The sequence below is a fragment of the Vanellus vanellus genome (assembly GCF_965231255.1).
Source record: "Vanellus vanellus genome assembly, chromosome: 4".
Lineage (NCBI taxonomy): Eukaryota > Metazoa > Chordata > Aves > Charadriiformes > Charadriidae > Vanellus > Vanellus vanellus.
Genome location: NC_138909.1, coordinates 3,342,548 through 3,368,033, shown reverse-complemented (window position 1 = coordinate 3,368,033; position 25,486 = coordinate 3,342,548). Strand labels below are relative to the sequence as shown.

At 36.7% G+C, this 25,486-nt stretch overlaps 1 protein-coding gene across 1 annotated transcript in view; it reads left to right on the top strand.

The window, feature by feature from the left end:
• Positions 1 to 25,057, top strand: part of LARP7 (La ribonucleoprotein 7, transcriptional regulator) — a 28,933-nt gene extending 3,876 nt beyond the window's left edge. The window contains exons 2-13 of the mRNA XM_082482964.1: positions 812 to 1,027; positions 2,522 to 2,622; positions 2,737 to 2,820; positions 5,965 to 6,129; positions 6,855 to 6,963; positions 8,536 to 8,910; positions 9,905 to 10,034; positions 12,913 to 13,070; positions 14,022 to 14,140; positions 16,990 to 17,149; positions 19,594 to 19,685; positions 24,606 to 25,057. Of these exons, the coding sequence (XP_082339090.1) occupies positions 820 to 1,027; positions 2,522 to 2,622; positions 2,737 to 2,820; positions 5,965 to 6,129; positions 6,855 to 6,963; positions 8,536 to 8,910; positions 9,905 to 10,034; positions 12,913 to 13,070; positions 14,022 to 14,140; positions 16,990 to 17,149; positions 19,594 to 19,685; positions 24,606 to 24,686 (1,782 nt within the window). The 5' untranslated portion in view covers positions 812 to 819 and the 3' untranslated portion in view covers positions 24,687 to 25,057. The remainder of the gene's footprint in view (positions 1 to 811; positions 1,028 to 2,521; positions 2,623 to 2,736; positions 2,821 to 5,964; positions 6,130 to 6,854; positions 6,964 to 8,535; positions 8,911 to 9,904; positions 10,035 to 12,912; positions 13,071 to 14,021; positions 14,141 to 16,989; positions 17,150 to 19,593; positions 19,686 to 24,605) is intronic.
• Positions 25,058 to 25,486: the final 429 nt, after the last annotated feature.

The following is a 25,486-nucleotide window of genomic DNA, read 5'->3' as shown; positions in this document are numbered from 1 at the left end:
GCCAGCCTTTTCAGAAGTCTTCTATATAATCCCGCTTCTTATTTTTTTTTTTTTCCTGCTTTGTCTTTTACGTAAAAGGATAATTTCTAAGTGTGTAGTGCTCTGGGGTTTTTGTGTGTTCTTTCTAATGGTTTATACTGGGAGATATGGGGAGTGGAGAACAAATGATTTCTGTCTTTTTTTCAGGTCTAAGAAAATGTGTTCACTGGGAGGGAAATTGTCCGCTTTTTAGATTTAGTTTTTATAGGCTCTCTCTAGCAAGTAGCTTGCTTTTCTGGTAACAGGGAGTTTATGTATTATTAAAACACACTTTGTGACCTACACAAGTGCTTTAAAGAGTTTACTTAAATATATTTATTTTTTTTAATAGTTCTGCTTGTCTGATAACTTGGGAAAGCGATTGGAACTGTGAATCCCATAACTGCTGCTGAAATTCAAAAGCTGCTGTTAGAAATCCAATGGGGAGGGTAGACTGTTCACGACACGGTCTGGATTAACACATAGTACAAATTTCAAATGAAAAGTCAGCAGTTTGGTACCAGCCTGCTCCCAGTGAATCTCTGTGGCTAAAGGGCAGTAATAGGTGCCATGAGACATGAGTTTCAGCGTTTCAGCTTAGTCTTCACTGCACAGTTATTGTGTGACCTAATTTTCCTCATCTTCTATGTGCTTTGTATTTTTCTATGCTACAAATAATGAACGGCGTGTGGTCTCACAGGCGATACATGAAGTTTTAAATGTAAGATAAGAATGTTTAGTCCTTAAAATAAGAATATTTTGATTTTTCTCAAAGGTTGTATTTAACTTTCAGTTGATAGAATGACAGGAATGGAGACTGAAACTTCAAGGGACAAAGCCATGGAAGAAGAAAGCACTGAACAGAAAAAGGAGAGAGAGAAAAAGAAGAGGTCAAGGGTTAAACAGGTGCTTGCGGATATAGCAAAACAAGTGGATTTCTGGTTTGGCGATGTTAATCTCCACAAAGATAGATTTCTCCGAGAACAAATAGAAAAGTCCAGAGATGGGTGTAAGTTTGTATTCACTATATTTCACTAGGCAGAAAAGTTAAACTTCCTTCTTTACTGTATTGCTGGTGACAGTTTCAAGTTATTTTGAGGTGCATGTCTACTCCTGGGGAAGACAGTACTTTCAAGCTGGAAATCAGCATTAGGATTAGCAGCTCAGGAGGCAGAGCTTGGCACTAGTTTTTAGAAATGGTATTTAATGTTTGTCTTTTCCTTTCCTTTACTACCAGCCATAAGTTAGAGGCATCTGTCAGGATAGAAACGACTGCTTGGGAGACCCGATTTTCTTCTTTTAACTTTGTGTAATTTTAAGAACAAGCAAACAAACAAGGGACATTTTGCCTTTGGAGATACAGGACTTGACTTGTAGGGTAGATATACGCAGAAATTAAAATGTCATTTGGATTTGCAGATAGGTATACTTTTTGTGTGTGTGTTCTGCACGAGTTTGATACGTGAGAAATTGTGTGTTTGCATGTAGCGCTACTGTAGGTCTCTTTTCTTTAGACAAGTTTTGACATGGTTAATTTGACTTCAGAGTAGGAAATTGAGCTTGGTTCTGAAACTATTTGTTAGTTTCTGAAAAAGAAATTAATTTACACATTAGCTGCAGTGACCAGTATGCTATTGCCTTTACAAAACAGTATACGTGTGGTAAATCCAGTCTATTGGTATAATTGTTCAATTAACTGTTATGCCAGATAGACTAGAACTGTGGTATGGCTGTTTAAAAAAAAAAAAAAAAAAAAAAAAAAGGTGGCCCTTCTCCATCAAAACAACAACAAAAAAAATCTGTTTCCACAGGTGTTTACTTATTTTTGTTTTCTTAAGGAGTCCGTATTTATTTGAAGTGTAGACCATTAGTCTGGTTGCATTATGTGAAGAGTCTAACTTTCCACCTGCATGGTATACTCCTCAATTATATTGAACTTCAAGCCAGTTTTAGAAAAAGGGCCTTCAGAGTAGTCAAATTTACCCTACATTTTCTAGAGATATTGGAGCTTGGATGTCTTTTTTATTGAGACTAATACTACAGAATTTTCTGCCAAGGTTTTAGCAGCATGACTCATCGCAACTGAAGTGCAAGCAGGGGCTCTTTTGTGTGGGGAAGGCTGGGTTAAACACTTAATTGAGTGCTTGAAGGAGAGGCATGTTTTCAATGCAAATTGTTTTTGTGTTGTAAAACTACATCAGAAAGGGGGTTTTCTTCCTTTCTTTTCAGAGACAATAGTTATCAGTGGGGAGGTAGAAGAACAAAATTCCTTTTGATAAAGGTTAGCACAAAAGAAAATTAAATATAGGTTTACTCGAAACTTTAATTTTCGTGGTAAAAATTTCCTGTAAATCCTTGGCAGCATGGTTACGTACTGCACTTACGGCTTGAAAATTCTTTTACGAAAATGCTATCTGAGTCTTAATGTCAGATTAGAACATGTAACTAATGCTTTCTAGATTACCTTGATTTCATCATTTGCACTTTTTTTTTTTATCCCTAGATGTTGACATATCACTTCTTGTTTCTTTCAACAAAATGAAAAAATTGACTACTGATGGAAAATTGATAGCTCGAGCAGTTAAAAGTTCATCTGTTGTAGAGGTATGTAATATTTCAATTTTTTGAATTTGCTGATACTGGAGTAATAATGATAGTGGTATTGAAGTAGGGAATAATCTTATTGAAAAATGCTTGTTCATTTCTTGTTACTTTTAGTTGGATTTAGAAGGAACTAGAATCAGAAGACGCCAACCCCTGGGTGAGCAACCAAAGGATGTGGATAGTCGTACAGTCTATGTGGTAAGGTTATACTTGTATGTGCATTGTGTCTGGCAGAGTGCTCTATTTCTAACTATGGAAACTCTTTTAAACTTTCTTGCTGTTAATTCTTTGAGTGCAAACTCCACTGTGAGTTGTCTATGACAATCTAATTGCATAGTGTTATTTACTGTATTAAGAGCAACAAAACCAACATAAAGCAGAATTAGAAATTCTGAAATTAGAAATTTTTCTTTGAGAACATCATGAGTTTAGTACAAGAAACATTTACATAAATTATAAAAGCTAATATAATTTGATTGTCTTTTGGGGTTTTGGTTGTTTTTTTTCCTCCAAAAGAAAAGGACAGTGGGAGGGAAGGAAAGGCATTACAGTGTACTGAACCTGTAATGCCAAGGCCCATAGAGTGGGATTAATGTACATGTTTAATGCAGTAAATATTTTTTGTATCGGAAATGTGTCTGTGCATCAATATTCTTGTTAACAGTGGGAGGGACTGGGTAGGTGGCTGGCTTGTGCAGTGTACCTAAGGGAAATAAATTAAGTAAAGGCAGGTTAGCGCTGGCAGTGACCGTGGCAAGAAAGGGATTAGTTGGTACACCAATTTCTTGTACCAGCTTAAATCATTTTAAATGATGAGCAATAAGCTCCTTCGTATGCTAGTAAGAAAAGGTACACTTTCATTTAGCTATTACTGCTTTCACCGTGCTTTTCTAGTTAATGCCATTAGAGGAACAACACTGCTACCAAGAAATATTTTCAGATTATAGTGATGTAGCTGAAGCTTTATAATAACAACATTATTAGTTCTATCAAACAGGATTTGGCTGAGTTTGCAAGATAATTGGGGGTACTTCAGAAAGTACAATCCGATTACAAAATCTGTTACTGCAAGCACCTCTGGTTTTATAGCACACAAATGTGATTCTTTTAAAAACAGAATGTACCTAAATGAGCTAGTCTTATTTTTAGGAGGCTTTAAAAAAAATAAAATCCTCCTGTAGCATGCTATCCTGTGGCTACCTTGATACTGAAATGATTCGTTAATTTAAATGAAAACAGCTTGTGCTGCTGGAAACACTGCATCTCAACATGGTATTTCAGATGTGTCAGAGTGAAGCAGTTATCATATTGTTGAACCACTTAAGTGGTAGTGTGGAAAGAGATCTGATGGACTGTCACTTATTTAAAGTCCTGTGCAATTTTTAAACATAATTGAAGCCAGTGTGGAATTCCCTTTGTCTCTAAAGCAAGATTTCTGTGGCTACTGTCAATTTAGGTCTATACTTCTAGCAGTTAGCAGATGAATTGGTAATTTCAAGCAGGCACCAAGCCTTCTGTGGGGAAGGTACATAGTAATCCTGCCCAAAATGCCAGCCCGTCCAGATAAAGAGAAGCTGGATTATTTTCATCATTGAGTTCTTTAACAAAAGCCTGGAAAATATTATTTGTTTTTTTAAAGTACAATGTGCCAATCATGGTATTTCCCTAACATGGTTACAGGGACTGCTTAGAACTTCTCAAATACTTTGTCTATATAATTTTTGGAAAAGGTATTCCAAATATAATGAGCTACATAGTTTATATGTAGTTTAATGGTTTTTAATGTTAAGCTTTTTCTGTAAGACCAAAATAGATAGCTGGTGTGTTTTGGTAAGTTACTGAATTCAGAGATCTTATTTAGAGAATATGTGGTGACCATTATTTTCTCCTACGGCTATCAAAAAGGGTGGGTTTTTTTCCTTTTTAGAGAGTGGTGTGTGAGGTATCTGCCTTTTATCCTGCAATTACAGAAATGTTAAGGCATGTTAAATGACTGATATGTAGCAATGGGGGAGCAGAAGTAGTCGGTATTGGTAAATTTTGTTTCATTCTGGAGTAGGTGAAGGAAAGATTAATACAAAGGTTACAGTTAAAGCCTCCACTGTGAGGGGTTGTCTCAAACAAAAGTATGTTTTCTGAATTTATGCAGGACGTCAAAGCTTCATTTCTGAATTGAGACTTAAAGATGTGTTTCTTTAAGGAATAGTAACTTCGTTACTTTATATTTTTTACAATGCAATTTAATTTAGGAGGAGCTTTCATTAAATTTCTCTGAAATAACCTTATGGTTAATTACTTTCTTTTTTATATATGCTTGAACATAAGCTACGCTTTGACATATACTATCATTTTGTACTCATCCCATGATATTTTTAAAGCTTCAAGTAACTGGCTTTTCAACTTTCTACCAAAACCATAATGAAATATTTTTCTCAGTCAGACAAAATTAATGTAAAAATAGTTTTCTACCTGAATGTGATAAATAATGTTATCCTACAAGGAAAACCTTTTAGTGCAGTAACTTGCCATGAAAAAATAATGAAGTATTGCTGACTCTCCATTGTTGTTTACGTATGAATTTGAGAATAGGGTTTTTAATGGTGTTCAGTTGGGTCTATTTAGAAATTGATATGACAGGATTTCTCTTGGAATGTTGAACGGAAATACTTAGAAACTGAGACGTGATGTCTGCAAGCTGCTAAAATGTGTTGCTATAATAAGGAGTTTATAGAAATAAAAGAACAGTAGTATTATCCAAGAAGCTGACTAAAAGTTTCTGCTGTGTCTCATCAACTGGGTCGTAAGTGCTAACTGCTAAGCTTTAAAATGACAGCTACCAGCAGGAATTTATCAGTTTGCATAGTGACTCGTTGCTGACCTACAAGAATTCTTTCTGTGATACTTGGATTACCAACAATTAAAAAGAAATAATAAAATCCTTGTGCTTTGGAGCGGATAGTTTGAGACAGTGCATAATTATGTTTGCTGTAAGGTCTTAAATTTCCAAAGATATTTCATGTTCGAAAGATACAGCTGCAGTTACAGTCTTGATATCTGTCACAGGAAAAAGATAAACATCTAAATTAAATATATAATGTATTTGTTAGAGGTGTATGAATGATTAGAGATCTGTTTTCAGATCACTGTTTTTACTGGCTGAATACTATGACCTCTTGACAAGAAGAATTACTGAAATAAAAAAAGTTTCTCAATGTTGTCACATCAAACAAATATATTTTGTTGTGACAACTGCTTTTTTAATTAAAAGATATAGTAAACCATCTGATACAATGGTAATATTGTAGTGAGAAAATGACATTTATTTCTTCTATTTTTTTTTAGGAGCTGCTTCCCAAAAATGTCAATCACAGTTGGATTGAGCGGGTGTTTGGGAAGTGTGGTAATGTAGTTTATGTCAGTATACCCCGGTATAAAACTAGTGGCGATCCAAAGGGATTTGCTTTTGTTGAATTTGAAACTAAAGAGCAAGCAGAGAAAGCTATTGAGGTGAGTAACAGTGCCTCTGGTCTGTTAACATTCTTCATGATTGTCTCTTTATGATCTGGATGGTGTAGTCTTTGCTAGTTCACCCACTGAATCTTAGAGCAATTCCTAAAATATCATAATTTAAGAACTTGCTTTAGTGGGAGTTATGTTCCTGTCTCCTCCCCCCAGACCTCCAATCAATCCCACAATTCTTTAATAGTGTAATTCTGTTAATAAGCTGGAGACTTAATAGAAACATAGTGGGTATTTTTTGGAATAACTTGTTTGGCCACACCTCCTGGCATCTTTTACGGAAATAGAGATCTCTGTATAACAGTACAATGGCTGTTAAATTTCATCAGACAAGCATGGTCATGCCTAACTTTCTGTATTTAAATGTGATTTTTAAGTTTAAAAGCATTTATCTTTCAATAGCATAATGGTAACAGATACATAAAGATATCGCACTGGTAATGTGAACTCCAGCAAGCTCTGCACTTAAAAAGCAAACCCCAACAACAAACCCGCAAAACTCACACCACTGAAAGAGCTGAAAGAACAATGTGTATTTCCAGAGTCATGAGGGGCTATGTCTTTCTTGAATTAATATTACTAATTAATTAATAATTAATATTATTAACACCAGGATTGCTGGTGTTAACTGGGATGGAGATTCTTTACAAAAGAAAATTATTATAATTTTTTTCAGTAATGGCTTGTAGATTGTAATTTTTTTTTTTTTTAAGTTTTTGAATAATCCACCAGAAGAAGCACCACGGAAACCTGGGATTTTCCCCAAAACAGTAAAGAATAAGCCTGTTCCTGCACTGAATACAAGTAACAGCAGTGTAGTAGGTAAGTGCTATTAAGTTAACAGGATCAAGAAACAAACTGTTTTGTGCCTTAACTTCTGAAGAGAGGATTTTGAACTGCTGTGTTACTGCAGTCTAATCTCATGTTTCTTAAAAACTTTATAAAAATTAAAATGCATGTTGCTGTTTGGCCAATGTAGGGTTAAGAATGAAAGTGTAAAACTAAAATATATAAACTTCTGCCTTTTTGTTTTCCTGCTTGATAATGAACTCCATTTCTTTTTTCCTCCCTTGCCAGCTACCACCATTAGTCATTGTTAGGCTGGCAGAGCAGCTTTCAGATCATACAGTAAATGATTATCTGAGCATTTAGCATTTGCAAAAGACAAAATTTGATACAGATTCTTTTGAAAATATTTAGTGTTGAAGGGAAAGATACAGACGTGAGACAAGTCTACTTAAACATTAGCGCCGCACAGATGAGCTTGTGATCATCTGACATATTGCAGAACAAACCTTGCGGTATTCTTCTCTCTGCTGAAACGTTCTGCGAGATAACTATGAAAACAGTGGGGTTTTGTCTGTCTTCCTATTTCTTGCTATTTGAGAAGTCTATAGCAGAATGCGCTTTTTACAGTGTGTTTAGAATTCCACTTGCATGATGCATAATTACTTGTAAAAGAAAATGGAGCATATTGCTGAGAAAAGAATCCTGAATTCACCTGACCGTGTTCCCAATAAATACTTTTTACTCTAACTTACACAGCAGCATCACAGGATTACGTTGCAGCTTTGATCGCTGAAACATTTTTTTCTGGTTTCTGATGATACACAATTTCCCAGACTTCAGACATGTTCCCATTTTTTTCATAAGATTAACGATGAATCGTATATTATTCCTCACTATTATCACCAATTCTTTGTTACGCCAGTATCTATTAGAACTAAAAAAAAACCCCATACTTTTTAAACCATTCTTTAAACCCACTTTAGATACTCTCTACTGCTTCATACTGCATCCTGCCTTTGACAGCTTTGCAGCAAGTAGACAGTATTGAAAGTAAAATGATTTTTTTCAGAGTGGTGAAGTAACGTTCTTTAATTTAGTAGACAAATAGTTGTTCATTACATAGTGTGATAGATTAATTGGGCTGAGTATCTCCTTTTATTCTCGGCATACAAATCGTCGGCCTTTTTTTATTGTCTTGTCTTTGTTGTTTGGCCTGGAAGGAGGAAGGTATCTCTTCTCAAAGACAAGTAAGGGATGACATAACAAAATGTGCATTTGTTCAGGAGAAGCAAAGCAGTCTAGCTCCTTTCTTTTTAATTTGAGAGTAAGTACTTCAGGAATCCTATAGTCAAACTGCCCTTATGACCCAGAGTTCTTTCTCACATTGAAACCAAGACTCTTATCTGTGTGTTTTTTCTCCTCTGCTTAAAATGCCTAGGAAGAACTTTGGGACAATGTATTGCATCTCTCCTGTAGTTATCGATGGCATTTCATTTAATATCACAAGTTATCATGACATGTGGTATCATGATTGTTTACTTAGCTCAGTTAAAACTGCCAATGATTAAAAACTAGATTAGATTAAATATTATATTTTTAATACAGAAGAGAAAAAAAAGAAGAAAAAAAAGAAATCCAAAATCAAGAAAGAGAGCAATGTACAGGCAGCTGTAGAGACAAAGGAATCAAACACGAACGCTACAACAGAGCAAGTACCCAAGTCGAAAAGACATAGGACTTCATCTGAGTGTTCAGAAATGGAAGGAATTGAGACTCACAGGCAGCCATCGAGGAGAGAGAAGAGAAAATGGGACAAAACGGAAAGCTCAGAGGTACCTTGGGAAAGCAGGCCAGGGAAGAGAAAAAGAACCAGCTCTGGAGATGGTGAGACATCAACGCCCAAGGTCAAGAAAACTGTTCAAAAGGATGAAGTTCATCCTGTGAAAGAGGAAACAACAGAAGCTCCAAAGGAGTCTAATGGTAAAGTTTGCATGTCTTTTTAGTACTTTATTTATATGCGTGAATGAAATCAAATGGCAGATGTATCTCTTACAGATTATAGTCAGTGGGCTTAGCGCTGAGAGAAAAATCTAGATAAGGATCAATTAAAGAAACTATGTTCTTTGCAGTTGAAATTTGTAGTGGCCTAAGAAGTGTACAGGAATCTTGATATGCTGGAGGGTAACAAACAAGTGTAGAAAGGAGGGTTGCAAAGAACATAAGTTTGGAAAGCAACAAGAAATGTAACAAGTGTCATCTGTGCAATACGAATGCATTAGTGAACTGGCTTTTGGAGGCTGATACATTTGTTAATTGGATTAATGATTATTAAGTAAACCTCCAAGTGCTGGTGAAAGATTCAGACACTGAAAATTTGACTGGTAAAAGGTGGTTCTGCTTGGGTCAGTAGGTGAAAAATGGTTGATACGGTGGAGGCATAACAAGGTCAGTTTAGGAGTATGTGGTGTTCCCTGCAGTTAAGTTTAAACCTGGTAATGAGTTATTATGAGGAAAGAAAGAACTTTCAACACTGAACCAGGTAAATGTCATCAGAAGTAAAAATAGTTCACAAAGAAGTTTATCAATAGAGCTTCACTGAAGTATGGATTAAAACAGTCAGCCTAAGCAAATGGTGACAGTAGAAGAATCTATGTAAGATTAAAAGACAAAAGAAAGCTGCTGATCCCGGTTTCTTACATGAGATAATAAAAGCAATAGATGGGATTATAAGGTGTATTGAAATCACATGTGGGTTGACAAGACTTTGTGATTAGAGGCTAAACTCAGGTAGTTGAGAAAGGAGACTAGAAATAGGTAGTAGCACCTGATTTTTGTGAGTTGCACTCATATGTGAATCAAAGAACCACTTTATTAATTTATGTCATGTTATGGGAGTATTAATTCAGGCATTATATAATGCTGTATCTTTAAGTATGTGTCATACTAGAACTAAACACTTTTCTTTTTCATGTAGACATATCTGTCGAAGAAGACAAAGATAAAAAAGACACATCGCTTTCAAAATCTAAAAGGAAACATAAGAAAAAACACAAAGAAAGACACAAAATGGGTGAAGAAGTCATTCCTCTCAGAGTACTTTCCAAGTAGGTTATGAAAACTGATTTATGTGAAGTTGTGTAGTTGCTTCATTGTTTTTTTTGTAGCATTTTCCCTGGTTTCAGTAAGCTGATTTTTTTTTCTCAGCAGTACTGGATACTGATGTGGAATAATTCTTTTGCCTGTGTAGACCTGTCCCCTTAAAGGGGTGCCTACATTAGAAAACTTTGTTATGATTAAGTTTTTTTCCTCTACTGCTCCTGAGTGAGACCAAGGCTAACAATCCCAGCTTGTTCCATTTGATTTATCCACCACCACAAGTCCAGGACTAGGCGCAGGCCGGGTGGGCTCAGCCTCGTTTGTTCACAAAGGATTGTAATATGTCTCAGTCTGCACTGAGTCTCTTGGCAGTACAACTTTGCATTTAGTTTATTTTGTGTATTTTTAATTGCAAAACGCAGTAGCGAGGTGTTTTTTTTACTAGCCAACCTTAGCGTTGCAAACCTTAGGAATTAGGAAGTATGTGGTACCCCATTTTAAAGTGTTTAATATTTCCTGGAGTATGCAGTTGTATGAATTTCATCAGTTACAGGAAACTGTTTTCAAAGTCACAAGTTTTGCATACTTTATTTTGTTATTATAGATCATTTCTTAATGGGCTCATGCACAATGACTTCAGTGATTCCAACCTTAGGAATATTTTAATTTAACTTTTAAAAAAAATCTTTGTACGTCTGACAGTCCATCACCATTGCTAAAGTGCAATTCCAATTTTTATACAACAGAGTTGCATATTAGCAACAGTATTAGCCTGTAGCTGAAAAGGTTCAAATACCAGAGTTTTCAAGTCCGACCAAATTACTGCTGTGGAGAGATATGCCTATAATAGTTTGATGTAACAGTAATTGCAAATCGCCAGTGGTTCCTCAGTAGTTGAGTTAGTTTATCAAAAAATATTCTTGCCTTTTACTTTTGGGTTCTTAGGAGTCACCACAACTAAAACATGGAAGCACTTACTTTTTAGGCATCCAGCAAGTACCTCCATGTTAAAGTAGCGGGGGTCCTTGCCATCTTGTGGTATTATACCGTGGTGCAGTTTTAACACGGAGGCCACACGTGCATTGCAAATATAATATATTTCCTAGGAGGGAAGTATTTTCAGTTGAGAAAAAAAGGATTCACCATCACTAAAACATGGAAGCACTTACTGTTCAGGAACAAAGCAAGTACATCCACATTTAAGTTGTGGGGGTCCTTAAAACACAATAAAAAACAATCAGAAAAGCAAGGTGTATACAGACTTCTCATAATACAACAATAAGAAAACATGCACGCTATTACTGCAAGTAAGCTTCTTTAAACTTTAGCAACTTTAGAAACACATTTAAGAAAAGTAATCCACCGCCACTGAAAGGATCCACCGCCACTGAAACATGGAAGCACTTACTTTTTTAGGCAGCAGGTACCTCCATGTTAAAGCAAAGGGAGTCCTTTTAAAAATCAAAAATTGATTCAAATTATTTAACATACAGGCCCCCCAAAAAACTGTCTTGTTCAGTAACACTCGATGCTTTCAGATCAAAACATGCCTTCCATCTGCTTACAGCCGAAATTCTTCCTTTTTTTTTAAATCCCGGATCTAAAAATCTTGTGACCAAAGTGTAGACAAGAAAAGTCCTGGATGATCTTTCAGTATTGCGATCAGGATTCACCTCTACTAAAACATGGAAGCACTTACTTTTTTTAAATCACAGAAAGCACCTCCATGTTAAAGTAAAAGGGGTCCACAAAAAACGGAAGTTATAAACGATGCTGGTCGTCTTCCACCAAGACTCTTGAGACTGCTGCAGCATGTACAGAGAAAGAGTTTAAAATTTGAGTTAGCTGTAGCAAAGGAGGGGGGGTAAAGTTTTAAAAAGAGCATAAGCATTGCAAATACTTACCTGACTCCATCCCCATGGTCTTGTCTTCTGTCGAGTCAAGTTAACAAGTACCTCCTTGAGCTTGTATTTATACCATACCTTGCTGTGGAATGGTGTTGCCTTTTTATCTCTAAGAATCATTACGTGGGTCTTTTGTTATTTTAATGTCTTTGCTCTGTTGAGAATGTATGATCCTGGGTGAGTCTGGATGCTTTTTTGAAGTATACAGTTGTCAATGTTAACAGCTAAAACCATTACCACAAGATATCCTCCTCTTTAAAAATCCTCTATCAGCTTGTTTGATAGCACAGATTAGGGTAACAATGAGTCGTTCTCACAGTGGCACTATAGGCATTGTGTTTCTGTGGAGCAAAGCTCTAGCTGTTTGCAGAAACATCTCCATGTTAAATGTATGTAAATATATAAATTGCTTCCATGTGGTGGTATTTTTTAACCAAAATGCATTTGAATAGTAAGGAATGTTCTTATCTCAGTAGGTTTTTGGTGAGTTTAACCAGTTGTTGATTTTCCATCAATGATTTTTCTAGAAAATAAATGACTGATTCTTAACATAGTAACACAGGAGCGGGTTCACTGAACTAATTCAGTGAATTCCGAGTTCACTGTCTCTGAATTAACTCTGAATTTAGTGCCTCTGCTCTGTGTAGTTCCGGTAGAAAACACAGCTTACCAAGCTGTTCTATATGCTTTCTAAATAAGTAAAACAGATTTGGGAGTCATTCTATTTGACTGATAGGTTGATCTTGTTAGAACTTGCCTGGAATATTAAAATCTAAAGCAAAAAAAAAAAAAAAAGCAGGTATTGACAAGGCTTAATTTGACCTAAGTGCAGGGGGATCTCTCCTGGTGAGAATGGTCTGCACTGCTCACCAAGTTCAGCTTAAGCTATTTGTATACTGTTTTGTCTTAAGTTATCATTGAGTTTCCGAGCATTACTTTTTTGTTTACAACTGACATCCTATGCCTGTGTTGCTGCTTATAGGACCGAATGGATGGATTTGAAGCAAGAATATTTGGCCCTTCAAAAAGCTAGTATGGCCTCCTTAAAGAAAACAATGTCTCAAATCAAACCTGAGCCTGTGGGAGAGATGGAAACTGAGAATTATGCACAGAAGAAGCCTCAGTCTGAAAATCACAAATGTAATCCTGTTTGTAATGTCATCTTTCTTGTTTTCTTCATGATTCTGGTCCACTTAAGACACTGGTCCTCCAGAAACGCTGCCAAATGGCTTTTTTTTTTCTTTAGTGCTGGAGCTTTCTGAATTTCAAATATCATTAAAAGCAAACCCCCCTCAATTAGGTAGACTTGGGACTAAGAAATTTCATAAGCAAAGACTAAACAAGTAATTCCAGCATATTCCAATAGCACCTCTTAAGTTTAAGCGTCTCTTTAGGTTATTGTCATTATAAAAGCCTCAGAGAGGTAAATCAAGAATCAGCTTTTTTGATAATGTAACTTGGGCCTGATATGCTTAGGTTTAACTATACCTGCAGCAAGTTGAAAGCAATTTCTCAAAGGCATTCAAAAAATTTGCTTTTATCAGCTTTATGGTTAAAGGTAGCTTTGTAAGTGTGTCCTCTTAGCTAAATTTCTACATTTTTCAGAGAAAGAATTGCTCTTTTTTGCTCTGGGTACTCTGTACTTCACTAACTTCAATACTGACATTTCAATGTCTGTCTGCTTATTTTTGATCACTGTAGAACTGAGGGGTTAACTATTACCTGTACTTAGTAGAATATACAATATTCTTAGGAGAAGGCCATGTAGGCTGTAAAAACTTCCTTAAGACTCTTCTCTTGGACCTATTTTCTGTTTCACTTTTTGTTTTTAGTCGCATTGACTTTACCTTGTGAACAGCCTTGATTCTAGATTTAAAAAAAAAAAAAAAAAAAAAAAACCACCAAAAAACAAACACAAAAAACCAACAACAACAACAAAAAAACAGACAGCAGTAGCAGCATTTAATGCCCCTTGTTTCATTTCTTGTGTACGTGATGTTTCTTATGTGCTTTCATAACGTCTTTAGTTTGTCAAACTAATAAATGTAAAATTTTTTCTTCCCCCTCCTCTCCTCTTTTCAAATTGACCAGCCACCAGTGAAGATTCTGCCCCTCCTGCCAAGGCTAACACAATGGGGCCCCAGTTCGTGAGTGGAGTAATTGTGAAGATCATTAGCACTGAGCCCCTGCCGGGCAGGAAGCAGATCAAGGTAATGCCTTTGTAACCTCAGGGTAGCTGTTAGCCTTTCCTCTTACAGTCCCCCCCAAATGTTTGAATATGGAATACCATTTAAACAAGTCTTACAGATTTCTTTTTATATTTGTTTGGCCAGTAGCTGTGTACTTCTCTGTGTTCTTCTCTAGTACCTGTTAATGGCAGATTTTACAATGGCAAAATAGGGTAAAAAAGATGTTTCTAAGGAAAAATCAGCCTTTAGAGCACTTCGAGCAATGTCAAGTTTATAATGAAAATAATGACAAAAATAAATAATGCTGTAGAGGATGAGCAGCTCTTTCCAGTTTAAAAGGAGAAGTTGAAGACAAAGTGGGTGCAGTGTTTTGTATTTGTCATTGTGCCGGTTGTTCTGGCACAAATCAGATCAAGAAATCTGTAAGACTATATTGGGGGGTTTTACAATTCACAGGAATTTGTGGGCAAGAAAATGTGCTCTGCATGAGAAAACAATTGACTTTTTTTCCAGTAAGAAATTCCCATTTATAGAAACTCCAGTTTGGTGAGCGTCACCACAGTAGATCTTGTTCAGTAATTCATTCACACCCCCCCTTTTTTTTTTTTACACCCCCCCATCGCAAGTGCTCTTTTTTTTCTTAATTTAATAAAAAACAGTGTTTAATATCATGATGTGAAACAAAATTTAAGTTATCATAAAGTTATACATATTAAGGAGAATATTTTCTTCTAAGGAAAATAGCAGTTTAAAGCTGCATCCTGTGAAGTGGAAATATTAAAAGTTTCCCAAAGGAAATAACGGGCTTTTTCAAGATACTGAATTTTCCATAAATGTGACACAGGACACTTTCTTTCACGAATTGCACTTTTGGATCAATAACAACTAGAAAGAATTTCAACAACTTTAACTCACGTTGGAATAAATATTCAGACCACTTAGGACAATGAGAGAAATAGTTCAAAATGTGAGTTCTGAGATGACTTATCAAACTACCTGCATTTGTAGCTGAGTAGTCCGTTTGGAGTCACTGGCTGCTTGCAAGTGTTTGAAGTTTAGCGTGTGCATAAATCTAAGCAAGATGAGAGACGTCTCTCTCGCTGAAAACAAACTGATGATAGGGTTTTGACTTAATCAGTCTTATCGGTCTGGGTATATTTGTAGGCAGTTGTCTGAGTGCTGGAGACACTGAGAGGATGGAGCAGTTGACACTGGAACGTTTGAGGGCCCCTTTGGCTGCAGTATACACCTTACTGTGTTAATTTTGTGTCACAACTTAACATATTGGGGTCAGGAGGTAAGACGACTGCTCCCACAATAGCTGAAAAGAAACTTAGTTTGGTATTTCCAGTTATGCTTTTGGTTTAGTTGCAGTGAAAACTAATGCTTTATGAAAGTAAAGGGGGACAAAATAAGATTGGGGTGGCCTTTGCCATTGATAGTCATGTCTTTATTTCCCGTAGGTAGTACATAGACAAAATATTTCACGAAATGATAGCAAACAAATAAGGCAGGGTTTTTAGAGAGAGATGTAATTGCAGAATCCAACTGGAGTTGCAAGAAACAATCTTTAGGGTGCACCAGCTCTTTTAGCTCTTTTTTGGATCAGCAGTGGCAGTTGCAAACTGTACTGGATGCTTCACTGGATTTTTCAGGCCATACTAATTGCTTTTATGAAATGCATTAATCTTTGACAAAACCTTGCTTTGCCTGTGTTGCTGGGCTCTTGTAGCTACAGCAAACACTGCCACAAAGCAATGCAATTAGGGTTTTTTTCCTTAAAAAACTTAGAGTTGATCTGTATTTCTGATTTTGTCAGGCTTAATTGGTTCCACTCGCTGGAAAGGTCTTTGCAGAGTAGTTTTAATATTGTTTTGACGATTTAATTTTTTACTTCACTACTTGGATATTTTGTTATTAAGGTTCTTCTCAGATCATAACATTTGTCATCTCCAGTAAACTGTTTGTTGTAGTTTTCCATGTAAGCGTGACTTTGGGATACCAGAATTAAGATTGGAAAGTAGCTTTGGTTTGCTCTCAAGTGATCTCAAGGGTATTGGCACTTAAGCTTTGTTTTAAGGCTGTCCTCGGTAGCGGAGGGTTAAAAGTAGTGTGTAATTCTTGAATAGAAGCATTTTACTTGAGCTGCCTGCTGTGAACAAAATTGGCTAGGAATGTGTGGTCTTAGCTAATTTCCCTAACAGCAGGTATTACAAGTGAGTACTTCATCTGAAAGAGCATGTGTGACTCTTCTTCCTTCAGCTGTTAGTGAGAATTTTCAGGCAGAGGTCACTCCATAAAGATAGGAAGGGTTGTATTACTACTACTCAGTTCTCAAATAATGTGCCATGAATGAGCTTGCTTTTATATAATTCATGCATAGAATGAAGTTAGATATTTTTCTGTTGGACCGACATAGATCAATGTTATAGTACACAAATATTTTTTTCTTTTTTAAACAAGTCCATACAGATACAGTACTGAAATAAACGGGTAACTACTGATGCTCCATTAGTAAAATTAGTCTTATACAAAAAAAAAAATCTTCAGGAATTACTGCTTTAATTGTTCTTGGCAGGCAGCATGAGAGAGAAATGGATGTTGTTCGCACATAATTCATAATTCAGATATAACCTTCATAGGAAAACACATTAATTCGAAACTATTTGACAAGAGATTCATTGATTAAATGAAAAAGTTCAGTTACTGCCGCCTTCTATTTCATGACCTCTTTGAAAATGTCAGTCACTTACAAATTGAATGGTCATAATGTCACTCTTTTTATTTTGCGGGTTTTTTTTGTTTGTTTGTTTGTTTTTTTTTTTTTTAAGTCTGGTTTATGGTCTGTGTTCTCTCACATGCTTTGATAGGATGCTTTGGCAGTGCTGGCTGATGTTGCTTATGTTGACATGCTGGAGGGAGACACTGAATGTCATGTCCGTTTTAAAACTCCTGAGGATGCACAAATGGTTGTGAAATCATACAAAGAAATACAGATCAAAAACAACTGGAAATTCGAAGTTCTCACTGGTAAGAATTTTTTTTTTTTTTAATGGTGGTACAGGAGAAGACTTAAGTACTGTGAAAAAGATTGAATCGCATGGTAGCTTTATGGATGTATTTAGATAACTTGGTCAGGGAAAAGACTGCGGGTTTTTATTTTTTTTTCTGAGAGTCTTCTCATTTTGCTATTGTAGTGAAATCAGTAAAACAGTAAGGATTTTACTGCCACTGTTTAGAGCAAAATAACAATTTTGCTTGTCTCTATCAACTTAAATCGATCTCAAAAGAACATAATTATTTACATCACTTTTAGTAGCAATGGACTATAGAACTTAATTCACGTTTCGGCGCTATGACTATAACATTCTGATGCAAAATAATTTTAAATGAAGATTTTCTTGAAAATATTGAACTTATGTGTGAAATAACAGGACAAGAATCTAACAGCATGGATGCATTTTGACTGGTTTTAGCACTTGCCTTCTAATTAATCTTTCTCTTTTTCAGGAAGTTGAATAATTTATGCCCCAGTACTGCCTTTTTTAAATTGTATTTACACTAAAATTTTTACTGGTTTACTTTGGAACTTTATCCGAATATGTGTTGTTTTTTTCTGAAATTACTCTGCTGTTCTAAATTCGTATCTTGTATTAGATTGGACTAGTCTTCCAGTGTAGAGAAACCGCTTTATGGAAGTGAGGGGTAGAAGAAGTGGGGAGGAGGGAAGCCTTCAGACTTTGTTACTGTATTCATAAAAGTTTTAAATTCTAGACATGCACTAAAAAGCCCAAATGCACAAAAAAACCCAACAATGCAACAATAACAACAACAACAACAACAAAAAAAAACCAATTAAAACAATGCAGGTGAGATTCTCTCATCTGTGTATTTAAATATTTTACCACACTCTTGCACAGCCCCAAATAGGGCCCAGTTCCATGCAGTCAGGGATTTAAACCCTCATAAAAATCAATTTAGGATTGCAGAAGGAAGAGTTATCGTGGAAGCATTAACCTTCATAGCAAAGTTAATGAAAGTTTGAGACTCACTGAATGCTGCTAATGTCATTTGGAGATAGATATGTCTCCAAAGTGTTCTGTGTTCCAGAGATCCAGAAACGACTTGAAATATGGCATTTTATAGCTGTGCGCTTTGTGTGTATTTGCCTCTGTTTTTTTATCCTTATATAAAAGAGTGTAGAATATTGGGAGTGAGTACAACACTGTAGGAGTGTTCCATTCATAGTCTTAAGATACTTTTTTGTTGTTGTTTTCCCAACTGGTTCATTGAAATGAGAATGGAAAGGCTTCTGAAGAATGCAGAAGTGACTCACAGTAAGGATTTCAGCTTTTCTTGGTGGCATAAGGTGAATACAGAGAATAAGAATAAGGAAAGAATGCTGCCTACTGCAGGCACTAAAGCTTTCCCAGTAATATTTTACTTTTTGGAACTTGACTTTGACTAGGTGTCTACAGCTTTTCGTCTGACAAGATATTAAATATCTATGGTAACATTTACATGTTACTGTGATTGAATGTATAAATAAGGCTGGTAAAAAAAAAAAAAAAGTAGTATGCAAAATTGGTTCTCAGAATTATTAATTCTGTAACTTTTGCAGGGACCTTTTCCAAGATCACTTGGAACTGTACCTGTAACTGAAGATTTCCTATGAGACCACGAAATATTTCATGACAAAATTCCTATCATGATAGTTACAGCACAAACTAGAGGAAACAGTGGCAAACGGCTTCTTACTGCAAAACAGCTGCTGAAAAAAGCTGCAAAATTATTTCCTCTCATATTTCCCCCCCATCTTAAAGTATTCCTAACTGCCTATGAAGTCCTCAGAGTTTCTTTCTAACAATGGCTTTGATTAAGCAAAATAATCTTGATTGTTCCTACAGTATTTTTTTTTCTGTTTGATAGTTGTTTAAAATTAGTCAGAGGTTGAGTACATCAGTAAATCAAAGGGCCTCCAAGCGCTGTGGTGAAACTTCAGCTAAAACTGAGCTCCTTTGGATAATTACACACAGAGAGTGGTGTTTGCATATTTACTCAGTTCTTCTTGTTAAGTTTGTAAAAACTCCTTGCTCAGGAAAACTTAGGTACCTTGGCAATCCAGTCCTAAAAGTTAATAAAATGTATAGGACCTTGATTCAGGTCCTGTCCAGCTGGTACAGAACATAGACCTCTGTATCAGCTTTAATCTTCTTCGGACAGAGTTTTTCTTTTCTTTGTTCACCTTGGTGCATGGCAGTCAGATGTTGCAGTGCTGTATGACTCCTCTGACTATGAAATGGAAGACTGATGGGGAAATACTTGTTAGCTTTCCCTCGTAGGTGTTTTTGTTGTCCCATCATTTTCACATGTGTTTACCTTTGAAAAGATTCTGCCTCATCACAGCTGAAAACACTGCATCCACTTGTGTTATACTTTTATTCATGTACTGTAATGTTAATTTGTTTTTCAAGGTGATCATGAACAGCGTTACTGGCAGAAGATTTTAGTGGACAGACAAGCTAAACTTAACCAGCCTCGGGAAAAGAAGCGGGGTACTGAGAAGGTAATCTGCAAGTCAGTTTTTTTTCGTGTACAGCCATGGTTGAAAATAGGGCTGTTTCTGTGAAGGTGTACAGTTTTGATATTTTAACGTATGGCTCTGTATTAATCCAGTTAAATCACTTTCTACTGACTTTGCAGCAGGGCTTTACAGCCACAAAACAGTGAACGTGTAGCTGTCCCGATCCAATTGCCGAATGCAAGGCTTGTCTTTATGCAGACATTCAGAGAAAGTTAAGTCTCTGACTAAAGGCATGAAGTTAATTTGTAAGCTGGTTTTCCTTTCAAAAACTGTCTGGATGAATTCATCAAAAAGTTAAGTAGTCTTGATTTGGTCTAACATGATAAAGTAGTGCTTTAGTTTTAATTCACTAGTATGATCAAGAAAATGTTTTTCTTCAGAATGAATCTCTTCTCACATTTCAGTGAGTGTTTTTAGCGTACACTTCTGTGCTGTGGCGAACGCTGGTGTGTTCCCAGCGTAGTCAAGAGTCCATGCACCAGTGCATCTGTGTCCTGATCCAGACAAATCTGAATGTCACTGCAAGCATCCATAGCTACGCAGCTTCCAAACCAAAACTGCCTCGCGTTTAGTGACGTTTCCCTCCAACCTTGACCTTGGTGTGCCTGTCAGGCCACAGTGTTGATGGAGTGTTGCAATGAACTTGCAGGCTGCAGTCTCCGCTCCTGCCCCAGAAGATCCTTCCAGGCATGAAGGGTTCTTGATTACACCAGTCAGATCCTTTACCTGACTGAGAGGAGCCAGAGGGTATTTCACAGACTTTTTATTGCTAGGTTTACTTCACACACGTTGCAGATAAGATTTCTGAGTTGACTTTAACCTGAATCTTTATGCTGTCGCTTGCAAAACTTAAATAATCCGACCTTAATTATTTTCTGTGGACTTTGGAGACTTACTGTATTTTTTGTTTCCTAGACACGTCAACGATGCACACAATACCAAAAATTTCCTAGTTGCTCCATATGTAATTGAAAAGAAATATTACATTGACCTAAAGAAACAGCAATTGTGCAGGTCAAAACCTTGTCTTGTACAAGGCATATTTTGCAACGTGTTATCTTGTTAGTCTAAATGTTCTTTCAGAGATCCTGCAGACACATGAATCTAGTTCTTTGAAACAAAGGTGTCCATAAAGAATTGCCCCAAAGGACTGATTTAACTTCCTTAAAAGCATAAAAGTGGCATTGGCTCTAGCCATTATTCTTTAATACAAGCAGTAAGGTAAGGTGAAACCTGTACAGCTTTAGAGCATTTTACTGATTGCTGCAAGGTTTGGTGTGTTTTGGTTTTTTTTTTTTTTACGTACTTTTACTTTTTTTAAACAAAAGTTGCCAGTGACACCTTTGACTTTACTTTGGACTGTAGATGCCCTGCTGTCAAGTTTCTATTCTTCATCTTTGGAAGATTGGTATTTGTTGACCAAACTGGTGTAAATTGGCCAGTAATGTACCTCATCTAGGCTTGCAAATATAAACTGTCTTAGTTCTGCCTAACAATAGCAACAGTGAGGATGCAAACTCCCACTCCTCCCCGTTACCCATCACCTTGGAACACTGGGAGGTGTTAACTTCAAAGCTCAGTGAATACTATTTAAATGCTAACACTATTAAGCAAAACATCAAGTAAAGAATGCCTTGCTGTAGTCAATAGCTTTTAACCCTTTCGTTACTTTTTGACAGTCTGTATTCCAGGAATATAGACTGACAATAAGAACAGTTCCTTTCTATGTTCGTTAATATTAGTTTTAACCTTTTATTTGAAAATTCTTCCAAAGTACTCATAAGTTGACTTCTTTAAAGGTCACAATAAAAGGAAAGGAAAAAGTAATATAGTGATTCATAATTAAACATGTACAGCTGAATATGCCATTAGTGTATCTTTCTTGTAAAGATCTATTAAAATTCCTTACAAGATCTCATGTAAGATGAGCGTTTGCTTATTAGCTCTTATACTTATAATAAAGCCAGCATCTTATACTTTTTTTCAGTTAGTGTTTAAATGTAGGCTTAAAAGTTACATTCATATATGCTTTATAGCTGCAGTGATGTCAATATGAGTATTTATAGTAATAATGAACATAAATATTGTTGTATGGACTGCATCACATTAGAGATGTTTTTGAGTGTCACTTTAGGCAGTTTGAGATTCTTCTTTTCCTTGAGCTCTAAAAAATAGGGGCTTACTTGGCTTTCCTGCAATGGGTGCTGTGGCATGCTGGGGTGAGGGTTAATGATTACTTACCACCCCATCCCCCCCCCCCCCCCCCCCCCGAAAAAAAAAAAGTAGTAGAGATTTTACTTTCTCTGCCATATTTCTTACAATAAACTAAATGTCCAAAAGAGACTAGATATCCCAAGGTTCCCCAGAACTCGTGAGTAATGCCTAGACATCCTTCGGAATTAAAAAGGTGTCCCGTGTCAGGCTCTTCCCCCAGGCCGTGTCGTTCATTGTCACCTCTGTGCTCTCCTCTGCTGCCCCTTCCAAATCCATGTTCTCTTTAGTCTGTTGTTCAACTGCATGGTAAAACAACCTTAGTGATTTAGTGATATAGACTAAAAACCTTCTTGCCAGAACTGTTTCTTTAGGGTACTGTGGGTTTACGCAGACCTAAAGCAATTCATCAGTCTGTAGCCTTAAACTCTCTGGACTGATGAAAGTCTTCTGTTCACAAAACAAAGGCATGAGTGCCTGCAAGCTTTCCACTTGGGCCCTTGTCTTCTGGGGGGAGGTGCTGCTGAACTTAGTTTACACCTTGTATGTCCCCTTACACAGAAGGAAAGGAAGACGTTTAAGAGGGTGGGAGTGGTGGTAGAAGTGAAAGGCATTTGGTGAGGAAGTGAGAATTGGGTATTTGGGAAGGGCGGAATAATTTGCAGAGGATAGTGGAAATGCTTGGTCACAACCCACCCTATTCTCTTCTGATTATGCCTGGGGTCGGGGGGGGGAGGGGGAAGGACTGTGTCCTTGCAAGACTGACCAGTTACCTCTCTGCACCGGTGGGGAGAGGTCCCGCTCCAGAGCACAAAGAAGCCCCTTTCCCTCATTGTGTGATAGTTGGTATTTATGGATGGGCTGGGTGCCTATTTGGAGACATGAAGAGTGGTGTGCATAGAAATAGGTGCTGGTTCTGGATTGATTAGCTGAAAATGAGAATCTTTGAGGCTCCACCTCTGAGGTGCTGGTATAGAAACACTCATGGTGTTGGGCAGTTCGCATTTTAAAGCTTTCCTTCCAGTGTTTGTGATTCTTCATCCCGCATGTTGAATGAATAAGCCGCTATACTCCTCGCTTCTTTCTGAAGTTTAACTCTTAATACATTTATCAGATACCTGAGAGTAGAAGTAACTGTTAGTTACATCTTTAGATCAATTTTATTTCTGGAGGATGATTGAGAAAGTCATCTACCACAACTTATTGTCTGATGCTGTTGAGAACCCGTTAAGGTTTTCAGTCAAGTTAAAAGCTGCGAGGCACACGGGGACGTATCAGTAAAAAATTTAATTATACTGCAGCACAGCAAACAATGCTTGCATGCAGCATCAGCCAAACTCAGCGCAGTGGCATACCTTGCACTTCCAGGCTGCGTACAAGATGCAGTGTCAGCAGGACATAGCTGTGACTGCAGTCATATGGGTAAAAAATAAATAATTTGATTGTGAAACTTGAAATCTACCAAACTCTTTACTGGGCTGTCTGGTGAGCAAGTGTCCCTTTACCTCAGCAGCAGCAAATATGTTTTAGTAGTCTCCATCAGATAAGTTAATGTGGATTTATGCTGGAGTGTTACAGATTGTTTTCTAGTGGGAGATGTCCCTGCCTATGGCAGAGGGGTTGGAACTTGATGATCTTCAAGGTCTCTTCCAACCTAAACCAGTCTGTGATTCTGTGTGCCTAGATTCACAGGAGTTTCCTGCTTTCTCACTTTTTATTCAGATTAGGCAGCCTGACTTGTTCCTTGCATTTTGTTTTCGTATTTTTTTTTCATCTTATCCATGTGACAGTTACCGCATGAGCTCTTGTTTACAGCTAAAGAATCTTAATGGGGTGTCACAGTAATAAAGCTTTTGGGTATTAGTATGACTTTGTTGCAGTACTGTGGTTAAAGCTGTGAATGTTCTAGTATGGATGCTTTAAAAACAAGTATGCTTTTAACGTGTTTTTTTTTTCTGCCTGAAGACACAGTACACAGAAACTGAAAATTATCACGTTATTTATGTTCCGCAGGAGCATTTGTTGTACCCCTGTGCTGGGAGCAGCTAGTCAGGTACCCCAGTAATTTAGGCAATCTCCCTAAAACGCAATTGAAAACAAATCCCTGGTCAGATGGGATTTTGAGTTAGGCATTCCTAACATCGGTGTTCCTCCAAACTGTACTGTTACTTCTTGAGATGAATTTTCAGCAGGGCTGTGATATGTATTGTGCTGTTTTCCCAGCCTGAAGGATGGCCCCCATCTGGATTTCAGTGGGTTTTTTCTTTGCTGAGTGTAGAATATTCCTAAGGCATTTTTTTAATGGTCTGACCTTGTTTTTTTACATCAGTAACAGCATGAATCGACTAACAGGGTAGGGTTTTTTTAACTTACTGTATGAGATGAAGTTGTAATTTTGTTCTCTCCAACCATGTTGGGACAAAGGAGGAGTGGAATGAAGGATGCTGCACTCTCCAGAGGTTGAAGAGATGCCTTACTGCTTTTGATGGCTCTGAGGCAGTACTGAAATAAACGTCAAAGCTGCTTTAACTTTTTTTGGTCAGATGTACAAGTTAGCTCAGCTGTTCAAAGATTAGCTTTTTCTTATGAAGTTTGGTAAATTACTGAATAATATATTCATGACTGTGAGATAAAAATCATAACAATTTATTTTTCCTCTAATCTTTTCTACAATATTTTTCCTGTTCGCAGTTGATCGCTAAAGCTGAAAGAATGAGACTTGAAAAGACTCAACAAACAAGTAAACATATTCGCTTCACTGAAGATAACTAATCAAGACTGACTGCGATCTTGAAAGTGAACTAGGTATCCAAAAAAAAAAAAAAACCCAAACAAAAAAACCCAATCAAAAACAAACCCTGCAAACACCACTGCTTACAGCAACTAAACCATTTTTAAGAAGGCATCAAAACCCGGTCCGTTTGATTCATAATTCCGCAGACTGCAAGTATGAAGATTTTCAATCCCGTTTTTAAATAGGCTGAATGTTTACTGCTTCTGAGCCGTTAGGTAAAGCTTTCTGGAAAAAAAAAAAAGTATTAAGAGATCTTGCTTTATTTCACTTCTGGTTTTGGTTTCTTTTTTTTTTTTTTGTATGTTGATGTTTTATACACGAGGTTATGAAATAAAATGCTTGAGAAGTTTTCAGTTGTGCATCTCTAATTCTTCAATCTGCTTTATCACACTATAAATAATAAATCTGGTTAGTGCTAAATAAACCTCTCTAGGCCTCTGTTTAGTCCATCAGACTGTTCAAAAGTACAGTAGAATGACTCTGTATTCTTCCGTGTATTTTAAAGTGGCTGGGACCGTCAGAAAATCTGTCATTGAGAAGTCTGGAAGAAAATTTACTTGCATGAAGTGCACACGAAACTGAATTTAGGCTCTCTTTTTTTAGAAGAATCTTCAAGGGAAGAAATAAGAAAACCTTTGTTTGTTACATCTGATAACTAGCTCCAGAAGTAATTCTCACTTACACATAAGTGTTAAAGTTGTGTAGTTCACAGGTTAAGGTGGTGATCTTTATGTGCTTGAAAGTATTTCATTGTAGACTGGCAATATTTAAAAAACAA